At 44.1% G+C, this 19,519-nt stretch overlaps 1 protein-coding gene across 4 annotated transcripts in view; it reads right to left on the bottom strand.

Annotated features, from left to right (window-relative positions):
* Nucleotides 1-14,767, bottom strand: part of kif13ba (kinesin family member 13Ba) — a 37,234-nt gene extending 22,467 nt beyond the window's left edge. For 2 of the 4 annotated variants that reach the window (XM_076979127.1, XM_076979130.1), the window contains exons 1-9: nucleotides 14,483-14,767; nucleotides 14,083-14,198; nucleotides 11,595-11,679; nucleotides 3,861-3,876; nucleotides 3,656-3,716; nucleotides 3,093-3,185; nucleotides 2,763-2,943; nucleotides 2,373-2,460; nucleotides 1,481-1,615 (exon numbers count right to left, since the gene is read on the bottom strand). In XM_076979127.1, the coding sequence (XP_076835242.1) occupies nucleotides 1,481-1,615; nucleotides 2,373-2,460; nucleotides 2,763-2,943; nucleotides 3,093-3,185; nucleotides 3,656-3,716; nucleotides 3,861-3,876; nucleotides 11,595-11,679; nucleotides 14,083-14,149 (726 nt within the window). In that variant the 5' untranslated portion in view covers nucleotides 14,150-14,198; nucleotides 14,483-14,767. The remainder of the gene's footprint in view (nucleotides 1-1,480; nucleotides 1,616-2,372; nucleotides 2,461-2,762; nucleotides 2,944-3,092; nucleotides 3,186-3,655; nucleotides 3,717-3,860; nucleotides 3,877-11,594; nucleotides 11,680-14,082; nucleotides 14,199-14,482) is intronic. The other 2 variants (XM_076979129.1, XM_076979128.1) reach the window with 2 other exon arrangements.
* Between the last annotated feature and the right edge of the window lie 4,752 nt (nucleotides 14,768-19,519).

The following is a 19,519-nucleotide window of genomic DNA, read 5'->3' as shown; positions in this document are numbered from 1 at the left end:
CCCAACCAAACAGGGGACGCTGCTGGCATATTTGTGTATGAATGACTCCGCCGCCCAAACCGCACTGAACCGTCGAAGAGAGCCGGAACGAATGGCGGGGACGCGGGGACACAGGCGGCCATTGTGCTCACCCCGTCCAGTGCGGCGTGAAGGAGACGGGCCGGGGACCTGCTATGAACGCCACCAGAGACGGAGCGGTGATGAGAGAGGAGGGAGGGTGGAGGGGAGGGTGGAGGAGCTGAGATTACGGGGAGGTGGAGGAACAAAGGGTGCATCTGTATGGCGGGAGATCACGGAGCGCATCACAGCGAGTGGGCCAGGAGGAGATTCTTGGGTCGGGGGGCGTGGGGATCGTAGGTTCATACAGGCTTTCATTTACGGGCGGTGTGAGCCGGCTAGAAAACATTTCGTAAGAGCAGTTCCATACGCAGCACGTGAATCAGGACACCTGCTCTCGGAGTCGGACAATGGCTTAGGAGAAACTACATGCACAGAAGTGACCTTATTACTGCTCTGGACAAGGAGGGTGTTGTGGCGGGTGGAGGAGATGGGGGGGGGTGGAGGGTGGAAACAGGGCAGAGAGCCCTGGTGAAGTTAACGTGCTTTATGAAACACTCGTGTTTCTGCTTAGGTGCAGAGCAGCGCCACTATATTTAGAAGCACATCTGCATGGGAGTGTGATGCACCTGTTGGGCAGGTGCTTCTGTTCAGGCGGCGCTGAATTATTGATACGGGAGAGAAATGAACGCAGTCGGGCAGCTGAACGCGCTGCAGAGGGACACGGCGACATGAGCACGTGGGCCAGAGATCAGCTAACGCATGAGTCAGGAAAACGCATGACTTATTCATCGATTTTCCTGCCTCTTGAACGTCCAGCTCACAAGGCCCAGAAAGATAAGGGGAAGCCAAGAGCCTCGGAGTAAAGAGGCGGGTCTGGATGGGGGGCCATGGACACCCCAGTTTTTCTGACGTTGTTGAAGCTCGGTTTAAAGATCTGTGATGCTGAGCCTGGAGTACTTCACCACAAAGGCCTACCGAGTGGAACCTGAAATAAACCCCCAGGTGTGATCGAGCAGGAAAAACACCAAAATACGCACATTACAAAACCTCCAGGCCCAAGAATGCAAATCACTGGTTTATCAGAGACAAATACCCGGGACCTTTAATATAAAATATATTGCACCACATCATTATAGACGACGAACGCTGCCCCGCTTTGAAAGGAGAGGACTAAAACACACCGGCCTTCAGCGCATCAATAAGGACGAGGACGGAGTGAGGCGGAGCAGTGCGGAGGTCTCGGGGACTGTGTCTTACCCCAGACTGCAGGTCTTTGAGCGTGTGTGTGTGTGTGAGAGGAGGTCTTACCCCAGACTGCAGGTCTTTGAGCGTGTGCGTGTGTGTGTGTGTGTGTGTGAGGTCTTACCCCAGACTGCAGGTCTTTGAGCGTGTGTGTGTGTGTGTGTGTGTGAGGTCTTACCCCAGACTGCAGGTCTTTGAGCGTGTGTGTGAGGATGATGTTGAAGACGGCGTGCGAGCGGCTGCTCTCCTCGTTCATGTTGGTGGCGGCGACGGTGCGAGATTTGTTGCCCTCGGACATCAACGACTCGATGTCCTTCAGGAAAACACAGATGCAAACACAGATTTTCATACCGTTTACACTTGGTTCAGATATCACATATACTAATAGTGACCTTAGGAATGCCTTTCTATAACTTTAAGCCTCTAAACACTGCACATTTCCGTCAACAGTACAAACGGCCCACCTCTTACACATTTGCATAAGTGGCTATGCAAATTGATAATTTGCATAAGTGGCCATGCAAATGTGTAATTTGCAAAGCAATGTAGCGATGACGGGTACATTCATCACACAACTGCCACTTCCACAGTCGATTACATGAAAGATCCATTATCTCCACTCGCCACTGATGGGACTCCACTGAGTATAATAATCAACTGTAACCAACATCTCCTCTGAGAATGATTCTCATCATTCGTTGATGGTAAACAAGCAGAGCAAATAATAATGCAAATAATTCCACAACACAAACTTCCTCTGAGGCTCCACATCCTGTATGGCAGACATTACAGCGATAAGGTGGTTTTATTTGAACAATAAGTCATACTGAATACAGAGTTGAAGACTATACAAATATCAAGTGTTGAAGAAACTTTATTGCAACAAAAGGCTCAAGATGGGCAGATTTCTTTGTTTTGCTGTCACACTCAGTCACACATCTGTGATGCCAACAGCTTTATAGTGTAACTTTGTAACCACCCACAGGTAGCCTAATGATGTTACCTCGTGACCAGCCACTGCCTCATAACGTCACCTTGTTACCAGCCGCAGGTATCCTAATAAACGTTACCTTGTAACTAGCCACAGCAAGCCGAGAGAGTCCATCTACGTATGGTCCAAGCACTTTGTGTTCTCTTACTTTCAGAGCCTGCCGACTCCTGTGTAAACAATCATGTGACATCATGATATAGGCCGAATGACTTTCGCTGCATAACACAAATGTTAAGGTGTCAAAGCACAAAATGACTCTGCAAAAGCTTGTAGCCAGGATTTTTTTTTTATCACACTCATGATCACAGCTCCCACGACATATAACTTAATCCACCGTTATCCTTGCTTTAAATAGCCAGGTGAATCCTGACTGAATTCCTCTACAAGGCTTTTATAGAAAACAGTTGCTTGTTAAATGGTCAATTTCCAGACCAACATCCAGGTGCCCTAAGCAGGCTGGTCCGCTCACCCTTTGGGGTCCAGAAGGTCACGAACTTTCTCGTTGTAAATCTCCATGTAGGAGACCTCCACGGCGAAGCTCTCCTCCTCCCTCTGCTGCTGCACAGTGCGCTCGAACAGCGAGCTACAGAGTCGTGGGATCAGGCCGGGCTGGTCCACCGTTCCCATCATGGTGTAGGACTTCCCAGAGCCTAGAAAGATGCACGCAGTGAGACTATGGTGTCAACACACAGCAGAGAGGGCACTTCATTTATCACAAAATAACTGAAAATCAATCATTCATAATAACATCTGCATTGTGAGTACGTGTTGATATGCTAGGCAGACGAATCATCCGTACCTGTCTGCCCGTATGCAAAAATGCAGGCGTTGTAACCTTGGAAGGCATTGTGCAAAAGACTCTCCCCAAGGCACTGGAAGACTATGTCTTGACCTGCAACACAGGTGAAGTACAGTTACTCTGACCTGCAACATAGGTGAAGTACAGTTACTCTGACCTGCAACACAGGTGAAGTACAGTTACTCTGAAGAGCCGTTAAACCAGCAGAGAGGAGACTGAAGCTTTGTTGATAGGACATCATTCAAAGTCACTTTCTAGGAAAGTTCCCATATTTGTTTAGCCACACTGCCATTGTAATCGTGGCAAACCCATGATAATAATAAAACTTTTTTTTATGGGTGTGTACTACATAACCTTGAAAGACAGTATCGCCAACACGAATGCAACTTTTTAAGTTACATAGTTTGTTCCTAAATTCCTTATCAACCCATAAAAGCCTCGAACTTGGAAAACGACTTTCATATGCTAGCACTGGCACTCTTGAACAATAAAGCTTGCTGGAAGAACAACTAAACAACATTCCTAACCCAAGAACACAGGGGAAGGGGCTTCTAATAACCCACCTGCAAATTTCTCCTTCTCCGATTCATCCATGGACCAGAAACAGTAGTCATAGGCAAAAACCTAAGAACAAAAAACAGTACCAAGTAAAGTTTAGACACGCACATTTCCCTTTATTATTACCATTATTATTGTTATTATTACCATTATTATTTAGTGCTTTCAATAAGATTTATTCAAGGTAATGTTAAACTCAAGTTTGATTACCTTGGGCTGACTTCTGCTGCACAACATGGTAGCATGGAGTGGTTGCACAAACGGGAAAGAAGGAGATAAAAAAAATTTAAGGGCTTTTATTATTCTGCAATCAACTACTACTCAGTATATTCACTACTGCAATGGACTACCAGTATAAACAAGATTTTTGTAACCTGCAAATATACTGAAAACATGCTCAGTTGGCAGAACATAAAGAAAATACAGCACACATTACAGAAGGCCACCACCTCAAGGCTGACCACACCATCAGCAACCACAGGGCACTAGGACCCAGGAACCGAGCTCCAAGTCACATACACAAAAAAAAAAAAAGCGAGACCATGTCATCAGCTGCACTTTGCCCAGTGGACCTGAACACAAACAGATCATCGTTGGGTGAGAAAGGGTTGGGGAGTCCAGAGCAAATACGGACTGGGAGCTTTGATTAAAAGCCGTGCTGTCCATCAGGGGAGCTGGAAGGTTTGGGCCAGCGCAGAACTCTCCATGTCCACACCAAACGGCTGAAGCTTTAGGAAAGATGTGGATGAACAACAAAAGCCCGGCTTAAGTCAAGGCGTTTCTGCCTCCTCTACAAACCCCATCCCTGCTCACATCACTATGGAAACACAATTATAGGCGATTTATTTCCACCCCCTGCACACTACATATTAAACCAGCCCTAATGGACACCAGTGAGGCCTCTCTCTGTCGGCCAAATCTGCAGCGTGGAGATCGGAGAGCGCTCACGGAGCCTGGTGGAGCACGTGCTCGGAGAACCGGGGGGGGGGCTCCCTCACTGTAGAACAAGTCACATTCCAGAAATAGCTGGAGAGAGACTCAGAGCCCCTGCAGGAAGTGTCAGGGTGAGTTGGGTGGCACACATGGGAGAGGACAGAGCAGACATGTTAAAGGCCTGTTGGGAGGCAGAGCGCCACTGTAACAGCTCCGCAGGGACAATTCCTCACGTCTGACAGTGAGGGAGAGACAAAGACAGAACAGCCTATTGTTAGACCGTCATCTTACTGCTCCACTCTCTCTTATAATACAGTTACTGAATCGAGAGATGAGGCAGGAGTGGCCGTTTCCAACAGCCATCGCAAGTCCATCAAGTTCTTAAACAGACGTAGTGTCACTTTGTTTTTATTGATTTGTTTCCGAGAAGCAAGCTGCATTTCAGGGAGAGAACTGGTTCATTTTTAACCTCGAGGCACGTGAAGACCAGGCGGTTCCTATGAGCTTTGTGCGCTCAAGTGAGAGAGTGAGACAGACTGGGGGGGTTGGGGGTGAAGCCCTGTGTACTGCAAATCGTACAAGGCTGCTTGATTTAACTTGACTATTAACTCTGCTGAAAAATGTAAATCCGAGATTAGACACTGCCAATTACAATCACAATTTGGAGGAGAATGTGGATTAACGCAAGTGAACGTCCAAATGTCCAAATTCTACAAAACCCTCTTGATTTAGTCTGCAGTTAAACTTTAACGCTCTGCCCCAGCAGCTATTGGCACTACGCTGACCTTCCTCTCCACAAAGCCAAACGCACGGCCTGCTCACGGCAGCCATTAAACCCACACTGGAGAACAAGCATTACACCACAATCGCTTCTTTGTGCTTTTTCCTAAATTAAATGACATGGCCCGGCAGATATTATGTAAAAGACGTGGGGCTGTAAGACGGTTTGTGTGTTGTTTAAATAAAGATTAATAATAAAGATTAATTATTTTGATTTGGATGAAGATGAAATCATTCCAAGGCTTGTTCCTTACAGCTTTGATTGGAGCTTTTAAAAGAGAGCTCATGTCAGCTTCTCCATATGATCCACTTATGAATTATGCTGATCCTCATAGCAAAGCATGTGGTTATTATTACCCAGAAATGCCTTTGTGACAGACCAGGCCAATCAAAGCAAGCTAGAGAATCTGTGTAGCTACACAGTCTATAGGTTAGGTTTATTTTAGCTTTCTAGTATGTACTCATCATTGGTTCTCTGAGTAAGGTGACCAGATCTGATGTGCAGAAAAAGGGGACACCTCTTTTAGGGGGGGGTCAGAAACTTTTGGCCTAAAGTGGCCTCCCTCTTCTCAAATCAAGCAAACCGAACTGTGTAGGGGAGGGCATGCCTAATATGTGAACGAGATCCTTATCGAAATTCTATGTAAGCTCAAGTAATATAAAATCTCAGACGTTTATTATAGTCTGCGCGGACATTTTTTAAAGTCTAAAAATGAATACATGTCCGGGTGAAAGAGGAAGTCTTGTCACCCTATGCCTGTAACTCAGAAAGCCCCAAGCACCCGGAGCTACACAGGCCTCTCGCTGAGACTCTACCAGTGCACACAATCCTGACCTCAGAGAGCTGCTGCTCTCGCACAGCCTGCACACGTGCACATGCAAATGCATGTGCACACACACACACACACACACACACACACACACACACACTTGTGCACAGAATCGCTCCCTCCCTCCCTCACGGGCACACACATTTTTTGTCTAAGGGAAAGTTTGCCCTTGTGCACAGCCATGGAAGTAGGACTGAGGTCAAAAATGAGACATGGCTCAGCTGTTTCAGTAGTAACCAAAGCAAGGTCTTCAATTCCCCCATCACTTATTAATGAAGGGACCACTAGCATAAAGTGTGTTGATGTATTTGGTCATTAGCATTTAATGTCTTAGAAGATAACACTGGCAATGTTAACATCATTCAGCCATAGAAGACCCAACCCCCCCCCCCCCCCCCCCCCCCCCGTGACCCATAACATAACAAGGAGATTTTGCAAACCAACTAAAGCATATAGCATATCTACTTCTTTTAGACAGACAGAATCAGTAATCCATACTTTAAACATTGTACAAAATAAAAGTCTGGTATGTCTTGGCCCACCTCCACTGTTCAAATTCCTACATGTCTCTTATTCACCGTATTTCGCCACGCCCACTTTCAAGTGTGTGTTTCTTCCGCCTTTGTGTTAGAACTTCCGGTCAGCTATTTTCGCGTTAGTGTACACTACTACATTTTAATGATTTTTTTCATAAAATAGGCATTCTTGTCTATTTACTTATTTACTTAATTACTTAAAATTACAAAATGAATGCAAGGAAAAGATGTGGCCACTGATTATAATATAGTTACTTATCTGATAGCCTCACAAGCACCCGACGCGTTTGCTTCATCGGAGCTTCATAACCGAGCCATTTCTCGGCATAAGGGTGATCTGGTGTTGGTTTCCCCTCCACAAAATGATAAGAGCAGACTAATGGACGTTTGGGTGGATGTTTTAAATTTAGCGCCTTCAGCCTTAGACGCAGGTCCTCGTCTTTGGAAGGCGGTGGATATAAGTTATAAGGTGCCCCACAACACTCAGATCTTTTCGAGCTGTGTTCGTAACACTGTTGGTCAAGCCAAGTTTTCCTCTTCTTCCATTTATTGTGACACCCTCTAACTCAGGAGTGGCCAACCTGCGGCTCTTTGCCTGGTTTCATGGGTCTCCCCAGCCGGTCCGCTCTCACCTGCACTAATGGTCTGTGCCGTGGCCCGGTTACCTCATCAGCTCCGAGGGCGACACACCGCTACACCTTCGTGGTGCGCGGTTTGTTTACAAGCCTAGCGACCCGCTAATACTTTTAAAACCTGCGTAGTGGAAAACGGGAGACTAGCGGCATGAAGTATCTGTGATATTGTGATTGTACTTTGAGTCTCGTTGGTGAGACGCGGTTCTTCCGTCACACGTTTGTAATAAACCACATACGAGGTGCAGCAAAGGCACCGCACACGACTGAGGGAGGCTTCAAAACTACTGACACTGTCTGTTCTCTTCTTCCTAAAGGTGAGCGCAGGTCAGTGGCGTTGTAATGAGTGTTGATAAGAGTTTATCCACTTTTTACCTAGAAAACAACAGTTGCGTACATAACAGAGCTCGTAGTGTGCTCCAAACGTGACAAAGTCCTGAAGCACATCACGCCTTATGTTTATATCGAAGTTTGTGTTCGTTTTTTTACTTAATTTGTGTCCATTTTATATCCCCCCCCGCTAATAATTTACACTCGCCACCCCTCTTGGTCTCTGACGGGTTGGCCACCTCTGCTCTAACTGAACATATTATGCTAGTCATTTTGTGTTTGTTGTCGTTTTGCTTGTAATCGGTATCAGCGTATCCGTAGCACCGGAAATTCTAACACAAAGTCAACCAAGATGGCCCTGCCCAGCGTTGTCATGGAAAATAGCGTGAATAGTGAACATTCTCAGAAACACAGATCAACAACCTAAACAACCATTTAGATCCTAGTGGGGGGGGGGGGGTCCATTTTAGTTTTGTTCTAGCAAATTTAGGACTGATGCAACAAATGACAAAAGTGACAGAACAAATGTCCCAGCAAACGTTCCGTATTTCAGTAAGTCTCAGGACTTCAACATATTTAATGTCATCACCACGTTTCAATCTTAGGTGGGAAGCAACTACAAACCATCCCATCACCAACAAACTAAGGTTCAGTAAGCAGCTGTATCCACAGTTTCAGTAGCAAAGGCAGAACGTGGCCTCATTGCCAATTTCACCTGCACAATGCATCCATTTAAGAGGCAGCTAGAGGAAGACGCCATGGTGAGACAAAGCGATCATTATGGGATGCACCAAACTCCATCACCAGAACTTACATGACAGAGCTATAGAGTGGAGAGTGGAGAGACTGAATGGTGCACACACACACACACACACACCCACACCCATCCACACACACCTCTCCCCCAGCCTCATTTAAAGAATTTGACTTTGCTTCAGGTGTGTGTGCACTAACCCGTGACTGAAAATGCAGCGTCCTGTATGTTTGACCCAATTTCTGGTCAACCAGGCGTGACCTAATGAATGTAGGTCCAGAGGGGACCGAGAGCAGAACCTGGTGAACATGAACAGTGCGACGCAGATACAAACGTTTCCACTGCACTACAGGAAGCAGTTCATCTCTCCAACAACACACCTTTGACGTGGCAGTGAAAACCTGCGACAAACATCGTTTAAATTGAAGTTCGGCAAGGAAAAGTTTGAACAGGATAGATCAGTTTCACTAAGACTGAAACTCTAGACCGCACATATCCTCCAGATCCGAAATACAGAACGCTGTCATTAGGGCAAAGTGCAGTCTCGCATCTACTCCTTCAAGCTCATTCTAATCTAGAGAGGGGTGTGTCGTACAAACCAGCTAGGCTGCTGAACGCAAACGGTCCCGTTCTGATAGTAATAAGAATGAAAGTAAACCAAAACGGAACAAACTAGAGCAAACTAAATTAAAACAAACCAACATCAGCTCAAAGTCCGGCCCAGTAGGGCCATAGGCCAGCACAGGTGAATAAGGTGATGGTTGAGTAATGTGTGTTTAACTCATACTAATGGCACTGTGATGTCAAACCCTGGTACCAGAGGGCCAGAGACCAACACGTTTGGTGACTGTCCAGCCCACATAATTCACTAGGTTCAACTCATCGGATCAAGCAAATAGCTAAATGTTGCGGGACCCCCCTCCCACCAGGACCGCACGTTGAAACCCAAGTTATTCAATTACCCTCTGGGCCTTTTCTGCTTGACACCACGCAGCGGTACTAGTTGTCCCCGCTGTCTATTTACAACAGGGTTACTGCTAGTCTTCAATATGCAAACCAATAAATAATTACTTGACCTAAAAATAAGGACACTGGGTGCAGCACAGACACAGGTGTGGTCAGATTAAATGAGCTCACCTATCTGTCACTCACACCTCTGGGCATGTCCCACAAACCCACACCTCCCAAAGACGTCTGGCTTCAATGACAATTACAACCGACTATACAAGCCAAACTCCATCAGATCTTAATGATTTAAAACGTAACCACTGGTATACAGTAGTGCATACAATGATATGAGCTAGTGAAATCCCTGACTGCTTAACAGGTCTACACGGTGTCAGGTCTTAAAACTCACCATCACACCTTCAACAAACAATGCGACTACATAACAGACCACAGACAGCTTGTTCACACCTTATTTGAAACTTTAATAGTGATGCACAGTCCCAAACAATGAGAGTGACGTCACCCGAACACTAGGAACCGGCAGTCTCAAACAATATTCAAATACAACACCACTTAAAATGTTTACAGGGCGGGACACACACACACACCACTTGAACAGTTTTGTATTTTCTGTATACAACACCACTATTCCTACCAGTAAACTTAACAGGCACTAAGACCCATATGCCTTGTGACTCATCGGTGTGAGCTGCCTTAGGCCTCGCACAAAGGATGGCAAGCCTAGTACGGATTCACTACCATGTACAAATATGGCGTCACAAAGGAAAGCAATGCGACTTGTTTGAACAGCCGTGTCTCGCGGTGCCCAACACGTAGGCTAACAATTAATATCAATCGGTGGGAGAGATATACGCGGCCCTGTTGCGCACATGTGCGCAGAGACGGGGCGAGGCATCTGGACCGCGGGGGGTGTGTGCGTTAACGGGCGCGGCAGGTTCAGTGCCCCAGAACTCGTGAACTCGCCTCGGCAATTAAAGCGTCTGCAGTGTGAAGTCAGCAGGAGGCTCGGCAGCTCAGCTCCGGGTCTTAAACCCGTTCCACCGCCGCCTTTGTGTGCCCGCTGCAGCCGCAGAAAGGCAGCAGGATGGGAATAATCGCTCTCTGTTGTTTACCCTCATAAAAGTCAGAAGTGGGGGGAGAAAAAATAAAGTTTATGGCCGACAGATGCTAAAAGCTAACTCGCGTGTTGCTCTCTCCCGCATAACAGCGCTCCCTCAGTTGTAGATGACCCGGGGTTAAACTCCCCCTGCGTTGCCACAGCGACAGAGGGCAGAGAAAAGAGAGAGAGAGAGTCAGATGGGAGAGAGTTATGTCCTGACACACGGCAGGACTGAGGGAGCGGCGTGCAGCGTGTGTGTGTGTGTGTGTGTGTGTGACTACATGTCTGCACAGCCGGTGGCCTGCCCGCCTCTGTGCCACCCTGACCCCCTACGCACACACAGCACCAAGAACACACAGCTCTCCACCGGGTGGTGGGCTTGACGTTCAGCTGCACACACCCTCCTCCGAGCCACTGTCCTCGCAGAGACATCAATCACGGCCCCCCCAGACGACACGGCCAGAGAAGTTTAACTGCTAGCCCAAAAGAACAAGAACAACTGCTCTCCTTGTCATATTGTGTGGCTAAAATCACGATTCATCTGCTGCACAAAACACCAGCAACACCGGGATTCATACAACAAAACCGAATGCATTACTGATGCAGTAGAAAGAAGAAAACACTGGTATTTTAATCTCTGTAACGCATTAAAAGCATCAGACACACTGATTCATAACTTCAAAGTGAAGTAACTATGATCCAGGTATAACACGTAACACCATAGGGGTGCGTCACCTGTAAAGAGAAGAGCTCTGTCCCCTGTCACACATCTCTGACACTCACACGACCACCAGAGCAGTGGCTGAGACTCCCTTTACTCGACAACAATAAAGGATGACATTATTTGACCGTTACAATTTAAAAATATTAATACAATTTTTAATATTTTAAATACAATTTAAAAATATTAATCTTTGGCAAGATTTACTTTTTACATTTGACAAGAAGTCTTAATAAAAGGTCTATAGTGTGAAGTGTAGCGTGTCCCTGCCTCTACCAGTCACTAGTGGCATCAAGCTTCATCCCACATGAAGCTCCATTACATCTAAGGTGTGAAGACGCTGGTCCAGGGTGAGCTCACCTTGAATCTGCCTTCCCCAGGTTAGGCTGCAGGAACGTCTGGTTGCCCTCCATCTCCACCACACATTTCGTGTTCAGCTCCTTTTCTTTTAGGGTGAAAAGAGGAGGAATTAGGAAGAGATTCGTTCAGTACGGTGCACTACACAGGTAACATGTCTGTTCTACAGGGTGATGGCAATCAGACTAGTCTTCCTCTTTATGATTTCCCTCTTCATCGTGCTTGTTCACATGTTTGTCAAAGGTCTTTTGAGCCTTTCATTCAACTGTTTATGACTGATAATGAAAACAACAAAGAGGAAACATTGTGATCTACTGTAAGTGAGGAGCTATTATTATTATCTGTAGATATCCGAGTATACCAACAACAGGGTAAACAGAATGTAATCACGGTGTCCTCAGATGGCTTGTTGAACAATTTACTACAAGACATTTGGCAAAGCTCAACAGACAGAAATCAATTATAACTGATTTTATGCTGTTTAAGTACAGCAAGGACTTCAACTTGCCTTTTTCACTAATGGTAGATGCCACATTCATTTGTGTATCTTGTTAACAGCAGCATGAGGCCGAATCATTGTGTTCACAACACGTACAACTGGGTAAGGTTTTATCCTATACCTGCTTCTATGAAGTCGTGAAATCTCCTTACAACACGCCAACAGTCATTAGAAATTCACATGCTCTGCAGTTTTTATTTTCCTTCTGGTTGAATATCAGGTGTTCTCAAATGTCTGGGCAAAAAAATACATAACTAAACCCTTTTTAAGTAATTGCATTCAACACAGACGAAGCAGAAAGGAAGGAAATGTTTGGGGTCGTTAACCTTCCAAGTGGAATTCGCATCTGAGCAACTAGATTAACCATATGCGAATGCACAGGAAGTAAATGCACTTCCACCAATAACGAAACAGCGCAAAGTTTCTTACTCTTTTAACACTACTGTGGAAACCAATGTGGAGCCGTCAGACCGTTACAGCTGACTCAGAAATCCTGGGAGAGGATTTGGCGTGACGCCAACACGCCAATGACCACCTCATGCTCAAAGAGGAAACACGGGCTTCCTGCATCCACCAGAGGATCAACTGCCACCACACAGGGTGGGGGCAAAAGGTCTGGGCAAAAGGGACGAAAGTCAGGGAGAAAACTCTGGAAAGGACGAGTGAGGTAGAGCTAGAGCGGCGGTTAAGGACTGGCAAGAGAGAAACTGAAGTGAGCTTCTTTCATTACTGCTCTATTTGTAGCATTTGTGTTGAAGGCAAAGTTGTAACCCATGGCAAAATTGAAAGGGTTTGAAAACATTTTAAATGTTCTCTATAAATAAAGAGACCGTAAAGGGCCTTTATTAAACATAATGTCTTATTAGTCATGATGTGTACAAGTCTACACTACACTATCTATAACGCAGATAAGAATGTGATGTCATGGCTTTACTCTCACCACGAAATGTCAGGAAATTATTAACAAAGATAATTCCTTGCCCTGCTCCGTCTAAATGGGTTGGCACAGTTGTCAAAGGTGTGGAGTCAAACTTGTTCTTCGAAGGTCTAGAACGTTTTAAGATAATGGGAACATGCTGTTTGTAACATTAGCAAATTGTCCACTGCAATCCATTCAGACTCCCTTCCTGCTTTTGTCAGACACACACACACACACACACACACACACACACACACACACACACACACACACACACACACACCCCTCTGGCACAAACAGCCTACCTACTCAATATTTGTTGAGACAGACATGGAAAGTAGAGCTAAAATAGATGATTACTTCAGTTTACACAGATGCGGTCTGTGTGCTGGGAAGCACATTAACCCCAGCTCACAGGTCTTATGACTGTATTTTACACTTAAATCCAACACGTGACCACGACAGAACCAATATGCTCGACAGCTCTCATTTTACAAGGTACACGTTCAACCACGACACACTTCCACTTTCACAAGACCCGTGTAAGCCCAACCAGACCGCTCCAACTCAATGGTCAACCGTCAGCAATCTAAGAGCAGAGATTTCTGAATGATATCAATGTTCCTGCTGAAATGCACAACTCCTCCTGAGTCCAGGGAACGCTGTGGTGTTGAGTCAATACATCCCAACTGTGACTTCAATGACAGTTATTATATATTAGAAATAAACAGTCCTTCATGACCATGACATCTTGTTGAGATCTGTAAAATAACCCATGGTGTCTCACTAAACATCAGGGAGGGTTACAAGCAGATAACAGAACCCTTAATGTCTAGTTTCCTAGAAATACATTATCGGGAGTTGCATTTAAAGTCCAAGTTAATGTGCGAGATGTCATTCACACCCTTTTACCAGTTGAGATATTTCTTCACACAGATCCTATACACACCTCCTCGACAGCAGCACGGTCTATACTTTAACGTTGCAGCAAATCATACATTCATGTACTGAAACTGAACTTGATTTATTCTCCACTTGATCCAGTGTGGTGTAATTATTGCGGTCCGACTCACCTCGACGGTTCATGGGACGAACCCTGACCGCCACCTTCACGTTGGACTCGAGGTTGGGTTCACCCATGTTTGCGTTTAGTCGCAGAGACAGTACGTGTATCCCGACAGAAAAGACTCTGGACGACAGAGACGAGCAAAAAACCTCTAGTTAGGTGAGACACATCAAGTTAGAGACACATCTAGTTAGAGACACATCAAAGACGGCCATTCAACTCTCTAATTAGCTTAGCCGCTAATTAGCCGGTTAGCTAACGCGTTAGTAACCAACTCTTCATCTCAAAGTTGACCCGGGCGGTCCAAACAGGCTTTAAAAAAGAGGTACAATAAAGATAATGTGGTAGACGCTTGAAAAACACATCAACCCGCTATAGGCGCTGAGGTAAAAGTGTTGTTAGCTTACTGCGCTAGCTGGCGTTACATGGCGAGGGTTAGAGGAGACGGGGCGGATAACGGCTCGGCTCCGGTGTCATTATCGCCACTCACACGCTTCCACTCCGCTTGACGGGCGTTCACAGTTTTCCGAGGTGACCGTGTTTTGGTTTTTCTCGTCTGTGTCATATTTAGCAGACCCGGGGAAGTGGGGGGGAAATAAAAGGGAAACCGGCTGAGGCGGATTCCAGTGTTGAGGTCCTGCGGCCAACTCGCGCGCCCGCTGGAATCCGCGACTGTGGCGCTTCAGCTGGCGGCGGCGGCGGCGCGCGACGGCGGCGCGCGGTGAGGTCGCGCGACTCCAGTTCCGCGTTTTGATTGTGGTTTGGTCGGACTTAATCGCCATCATGATGAGGTCAAGTGCAAGTATTAGAAAATGTATTGCACGTTTTACTTTTTTAAATAATAAAATTTAAATATATTCTGTAATTACGATAATTTATTAAATTTTAAGGTTAAACAACTTAATAATTTGCTCCACAGTCACTGCTTTGTAATGGAATTGACAAATAGTATGATATTAGCGTGCTTGACGGTTTACATGCATTACCCCTCTAAGATGGGAGCCTGATATTTTTTTATTGAAATAACTCTGTAAATTATGGAAAGAATTAACTTGTGAACCTAGAAATTTCAATGGCTCTTGAAAGTCACAGTGCTATACCTTTACTTCGTTGCACTGAATAGACAAGCCCCGATTTGTGCTAATTTTATTTGCACTTAATGCCTCGTCGAATGGTGTAGCATTGCTTTTAATCTTACAATCTCTTATGTTTAATGTCTCATTTCTATTCCATTAGAAATAAACTGAGCGCATCCAATTCTAACTGTCATGCCACGACGACATCTGCTGGTAATGGAGCGAAATGTTGACGCGTCCTCGCATCGTTGAAGTTGTAGTCATCAGCTTTAGCAGCAACACTACTGCTGTCATCATACTCTGATCCTAAAATTCGATAATATGCTTCAGCTCTTGATCCATTTTATTTAATTTATTTGCCATACAGCAAGCACACAGTATCTGTAACGTTTCAGTGTCCATACTGCAGGGACCATTTATATAAATGGATTCTGCCGTTTACTGAGGCATGAAATCATAATTGATACTGGACAATCTGAAAATATCTATAATGATGAATCGGTTCTTTTATATGAACAATATAAAACAATAATTTATTATCCGTTGGTGGTTTGTTGTACAAAAGCAGTTGTTTTGTATACAGGCCTGAATATATCTATTTGAATTTATACAATAGCGAATGTTTAGGCTATTTAACGTTTCACGTGTGTTAGCTGTGTTTTAAATAGCAACGAGGTAAACAGAAAAGACATCAAAAAGGAACAAGCAATATAAATATCTCTGAAATACGTCTTATTACGACTCTTGGTCATGAAATTATCTGTAGTGAGACTAGATGACATCTCGTTTCTCATGCTGTATGAGAGAAGTGTGAGGACGTTGTATAAGAATGGAATACAGACCGATGATAAGTACTGAAGTATTATATAGGACTATTTGAAAGATTTGATAAATCAATAACTGGGTAAATTAGCTGCATTTAAATACTTCAAGAGAGACGCATGACCTGGTATAGCTATAGACTTAATAAAGTTTTAAAACGGACTACACTAACACACACAATGTAAGCTAATATAGACCTAAAAACTTTTTTGATTGATCTTCAGTAAAAAAAAAAAAAAAAAAAAAAAAAAAAACAAGAATGTTGCTAAGTAAAAGAAAAATAAATATTATTTTCTAATTGAGGATTAAATACCTAATCATATTGTGTTTTTGCTCCCTCTCTCTCTCTCTCTCTCTCTCTCTCTCTCTCTGTGTATGTGTGTGTGTGTGTGTGTGTGTGTGTGTGTGTTCTCTGTGTGTGTTTTGTTTCTTAGTATCTATCCTTGTTTAATAGGCTACTTCACGTTAAACACGTTGGATTACACCAATAACTGTCACAAATTCTATCAACATCCGTCACGTGTCTTGTTAGTTAGACTTGTTTTGTCTTGTTGTTAATACTTGTTTTGTAGAATTGACTCAGGCCTACCCGCCTCTACATTTATCAAAAATCAGAAGCAAAATAATAGCCACAAGAGCAAAAAATGACACATCAGCAGAATTGTGCGTGTATGTGTGTGTTTGTGTATATGCAGGATCGTTGCAGCAAATTCTGGGCCCTGTACACTCTCAATGTTGGCCCCTATAAATGCCAGTAAACGAGGCACATGAGCAAAATGGGCCCCTCTCCCTACTCGGGCCCTGGGTAGTCAAGTCCACTTTTACCCCCACTACCACGCCCATGTGTATGTGTGACATGCTTCTTATCGTAGAAGGTCCTTTGCATGAGAAATCCAAACAGTGTGTGTAATATAAGGTTTTACACTAGAGGGCGCTAACTTCCAGATCATGTACGCCTTGGTTGTCAATACGTATCTAATTTCCAATGTATAGTATTTGGCACTGATTAAATAGGAAAAAAATCATCATTATTAAACAATGTGTACTGGAAAAATATGAATTTGTAATTACAACCATTTTGTGTTTTTTTGTGTGTGTGTTAATATATGGTATGGGCAGAGCAAGCTCAGGAGCTCATCCACCAGATCCAACTCCAACTGATTTAAAACAAATGAGCAATTACTTTTGAACACTACATTTGGAACAATTACTTTTGAACAATTTAATTTGAACAATGACCTTTGAACATGTGGCAAAACAACAGCAGTTTAGCTCCACTCATTTTTCCATGCTGTCATTCCGTCCTGGCTGGTGCAACAGATCCACTCGCTTTATATTTTAGCCAATTGACCTTTACAGTTTATCTACTATTTATAACTTGAATTGTCAATCATTCTAATATAGGTCTTCACACTGCGTGCATATTGAGGGATGGGTTTTAATCGTTTGTTTTATGATACAGACCTCTCTCCTCTCTTTATAATTTAGTGTAAATGTTAGAGTGTTTGGGCTCTCACTGGGCTTTAGATGGAGCCGCTGTGATGTATTTAGCATCGTGGGCAAAGGGCATTTGCTTTGAACACGCCATGCTTCAAGTCTCCTTCCCACTGTTCCTGCTTTGGGCTCCCAGCAGCCCAAACAAACATCACCAAGAAGTGGTCGCTCATTGGTTCCCCACCGATCCTAAGGTTAGAACAACTGCAGAAGTGATAGTCATGTGAATGTACCAATAAACACAATAAAAACACAGTGTTTAAAATGCTTAAATGTCAGTGAAAGTAGGGAGGCAATGTGGCAATAATTTTAATTTTCTCTCTTAATCATTTCTTAACTGCTGTTTTTATCATTTAGACCTTTTTTGTATATTAAAGAACAGGACTTAATACATATAAATAACCAATAAGCAGACTAATGCAAGTTAACTGTACAAATAAACAAAAGCCTAATCAAAGCAGGATGTGTAAACACAATTAGGCTTTGATTAGGCCTTTGCCTTGTTTTAGGAGTGATTCATCTCTATTTTACTGGGTGATAAGGAGAAATATTCTGTGTGGGCGAAGGTCTTGTGGATTACTGGACCCGGTGGTTCTTATCGTAGGGGTTCGTTAAGATGACACGATTAGAGTAATTGTTCCGGTCGCTAATCAGACAGGGGCAGGCAGAGGGGTCGTTTTCAGGGATGACCCTTATCTTTCCTGTGTGTGTGTGTGTGTGTGTGTGTGTGTGTGTGTGTGTGTGTGTGTGTGTGTGTGTGACGTGCTGGTGTTGGGCGTGTAACTTGGGTAATCTACTGACTGTTCCACTAGGCTATGAAGAAAGGAACTGTAATCATAATTACATTTGTGTCGAATTCAATATTTTTGTCACATATCTGACAAATCTCTCACTGGGATTGAGAAACTATGTCACCATACGTGTTACCATTCCATAGCATATGTCTCTAATGCCAACCTGTAGATATGTATACATATTGAATAGATATATATAACTGAGCATCATCAGTTCTGAGTGCCCAGAAACAAATCTAAATTTATGGGGTATGGATGTGGAATGGGAATTGGACATGAGCAATATTTTACTGAAAAGCTTTACAGTTGCCGGCCTTTTTGCTCCATAGAGAGTGCCAAGAGAGAGGAGCCGTGTGTGTGTGTGTGTGTGTGTGTGTGTGTGTGTGTGTGTGTGTGTGTGTGTGTGTGTGCCTGGAATGAGTCACACTGTCCAAAAAGGAGGATTAGTGGATTGCAGAGAAGGAAAAAAAGAGAAAGACTCAAACACAAATGTCCATCTTTCCTTGAGGAGCTTTCTGATTCTCAAGTGGCAGAAACAGTTCCCCACTGGACATGTGTTCATTTTATTTTGAATATAGCCTAGCATGTGGAATCTTCAAAACAGGTCTTTCCATCTCTCAGAAAAGTAATGACCGCAGCCTCACAGCAGAAGAAATAACCTCAGCATTGCAGTGCAATGCTTCACCGTACATCCTATCAGATATGTCTGACGCACATAACAGTTGATACACTACCATTACCCAGTGAGAACAGTACCTGTTTACTGGTGTTCGAGCTTAGAACATTGCATGGGCAACACTCCACAGAAACCTTGTACACTAACCAAAAAATCATTCACATAGCCTGAAATACAAATAAATCAGACCTGTGATATGGTCGTATTATTGATAGCCATGGTCAAAAATTGATGCTGTAATTCCTTTGCGTTGCTGTGCGCTCTCTGTTAAACAGAAGGTCTTGCTGTTGCTCTTTCCATGCAGTAGATCTTGCCAATCAACAAGAAGATTATATGTCTTACAAGGTTTGCTGGATCTGTTGTTAATGAGAAGGTGCAATAAGTATCCAGCAGTGCAGAAAGACCCACATTTATAGGTGTCCTGGAAACGCCAGCTGCACTGGCATGTCTGGTGTTAGAATATGTTTGAAACTAAGAATGCTAATCAATGAAATTACTTTAGGTTTTAATGTGCATATTACAGATTACAAAAAATCTGTGAGAATGCCCTTACAGTAAAAAGGTCTTAGAGTTACAATTAAC

The sequence above is a fragment of the Brachyhypopomus gauderio genome, chromosome 17 (genome assembly GCF_052324685.1).
Source record: "Brachyhypopomus gauderio isolate BG-103 chromosome 17, BGAUD_0.2, whole genome shotgun sequence".
NCBI classification, from domain to species: Eukaryota; Metazoa; Chordata; class Actinopteri; order Gymnotiformes; family Hypopomidae; genus Brachyhypopomus; species Brachyhypopomus gauderio.
Note: the sequence above shows the minus strand (reverse complement) of the source record. Positions and strands in the feature narration are given on the sequence as shown.